The sequence below is a fragment of the Eulemur rufifrons genome, chromosome 17 (assembly GCF_041146395.1).
Source record: "Eulemur rufifrons isolate Redbay chromosome 17, OSU_ERuf_1, whole genome shotgun sequence".
NCBI lineage: Eukaryota > Metazoa > Chordata > Mammalia > Primates > Lemuridae > Eulemur > Eulemur rufifrons.
Window position 1 is genome coordinate 92107138 of NC_090999.1, and position 1788 is coordinate 92108925.

General features: G+C 47.8%; 1 protein-coding gene across 1 annotated transcript; it reads left to right on the top strand.

The window, feature by feature from the left end:
* Positions 1-802: 802 nt before the first annotated feature.
* Positions 803-1048, top strand: CTXN3 (cortexin 3). Its single transcript, XM_069492757.1, has one exon. The coding sequence runs from the start codon at positions 803-805 to the stop codon at positions 1046-1048; it is 246 nt and encodes an 81-aa protein (XP_069348858.1).
* The last annotated feature ends 740 nt before the right edge of the window (positions 1049-1788 follow it).

Below are 1788 nucleotides of genomic sequence, written 5' to 3' on the forward strand. Positions count from 1 at the left end.
TTTTTCTCTGTATAGTTTTCAAAGGGTTTTCGCAGACATTCATCCTCATTATAGCACCACGAGCCATGCAGGCATTTCTACTTGGCTTTTTACAGCTTAGTGACTTCTCCAAGGTCCCACACTCACTTAGCAGTAGGCTGAAGGCCAAAACCAGAGCCCAAAACCTGATGCTGCCTGAGTTTTCTACATTAAGCACCTTTTCTAGCCTCAGTTTCCTTGCACTGGGGCTAATGGAGGTCCCTGCGTCCACAGAGCTTGTAGCAGAGTGGCTAACATATGTCAAGTTTAGCCACCACCCTGGCACACAGGTGGTGCTCATTCAGTGCTACCATTATAAGAATAATGTGCGAGCGATACCGTTGGAGGGAGCTGGAAGACACTTGGCAGGGGAGGCTGGGTTTGGACGTCAAGTTGACAGCGTACCCTGGGGTCAACGTTACCTCGTACATCTCTCATCTCCTACGTTATAGTTGGATTCCTTGGCCACCCCTCCTTGCCCCAGGGGGTTCTTCTGAGAACCATCTGGTAATGTCATGCAAGAGTAAAATATTTTTCTCCATAATTATGCAGAATTAAGCATCTCTGGTGAAAAAGAAAGCTGGTTTACAGAGTTCTTCTCTTTGAAAAACATGACTGTGAGCCTAGAAAATAAGGTTGCTACCTGACCGTTATTGCCTTTCCTTCTCTCTCTTTCTCCCCGCAGACAACCCAGCCTCCGCAGGGTGCGGCCGCCATGCACACCGCAGACTGATGATGGACCACAGGGAAACCGCAAGACCCCGTGCTCTGGCTTCCCTGGACCATGGACGGAGGACAGCTCGTCCCTTCGCCCCTGGTGCCCCTCGGGAACGTGTCATCAGATTCTAGCATGTCTCTGGAGCAGAAAACGACATTTGTTTTTGTTATTTTGCTGTTTATTTTCTTGGGCATCCTTATCGTCAGGTGCTTCCGGATTCTGCTGGACCCGTATCGGAGCATGCCGACCTCCACCTGGGCTGACGGGCTGGAAGGCCTGGAGAAGGGACAGTTCGACCACGCCCTGGCCTAGCGGGCACGGGGCAGGGTCCCCTACCCAGGCGGGCGAGCGCCCCACGCCCCGGCGAGGATTCTCTTCATTCAGTGTTCTCAACAAACCAAATTTTAACAGTATCTGGTCCTGGGACCACAACTCATTCTGGGTTACACACATTCGAGGATGTTGGAAATGGAGGTTTATATTACTGACCCAAAATAAGAAAGTTTACATTTCTGTGTTTGCTCAGTGAATGAATATTATCGAACACGTATGATTATGAAATCAAGAGCATCAGTGCTTACGGAGACTTTGTCACAGAACAAAGCGCTCCCCTATCTGACCGGAGAAGAAAAGGCTAGAAAGGATCGGATAGGAATCTGGTGACAAGGCCAAGAAGAGCTTTCCTTGCTCTAGTCCTGCCTCTCAGTTTGTTATTCCGCGGGGTCCGGCCCGGAGCAGAGTGAGGAAGTGTGCTGATGGACCCAAAGCAGCTGCTGTTTCTCCTGAAGCCGGGAGCAGGGGGGGCTTCGAAGACATGCTTCTGTCCTTGGTAAATATGAGTGAGAATGATGTTTTGCTTTTCAAATAAATCCAAATACAAAGGCTACAGAGTTTTAAAAACTATTCAGCAGGCCAAGTATACTCTATGTATTCATATTATTAATAATATGTGTAGAAGTAGCTATACGTAACCTGAATTTACTTTCTTTACATGAATGATTGAAATATAATAATAGGTTGCAAGTGCAGCTTCAAGGTTTTTTGTTTTTTAA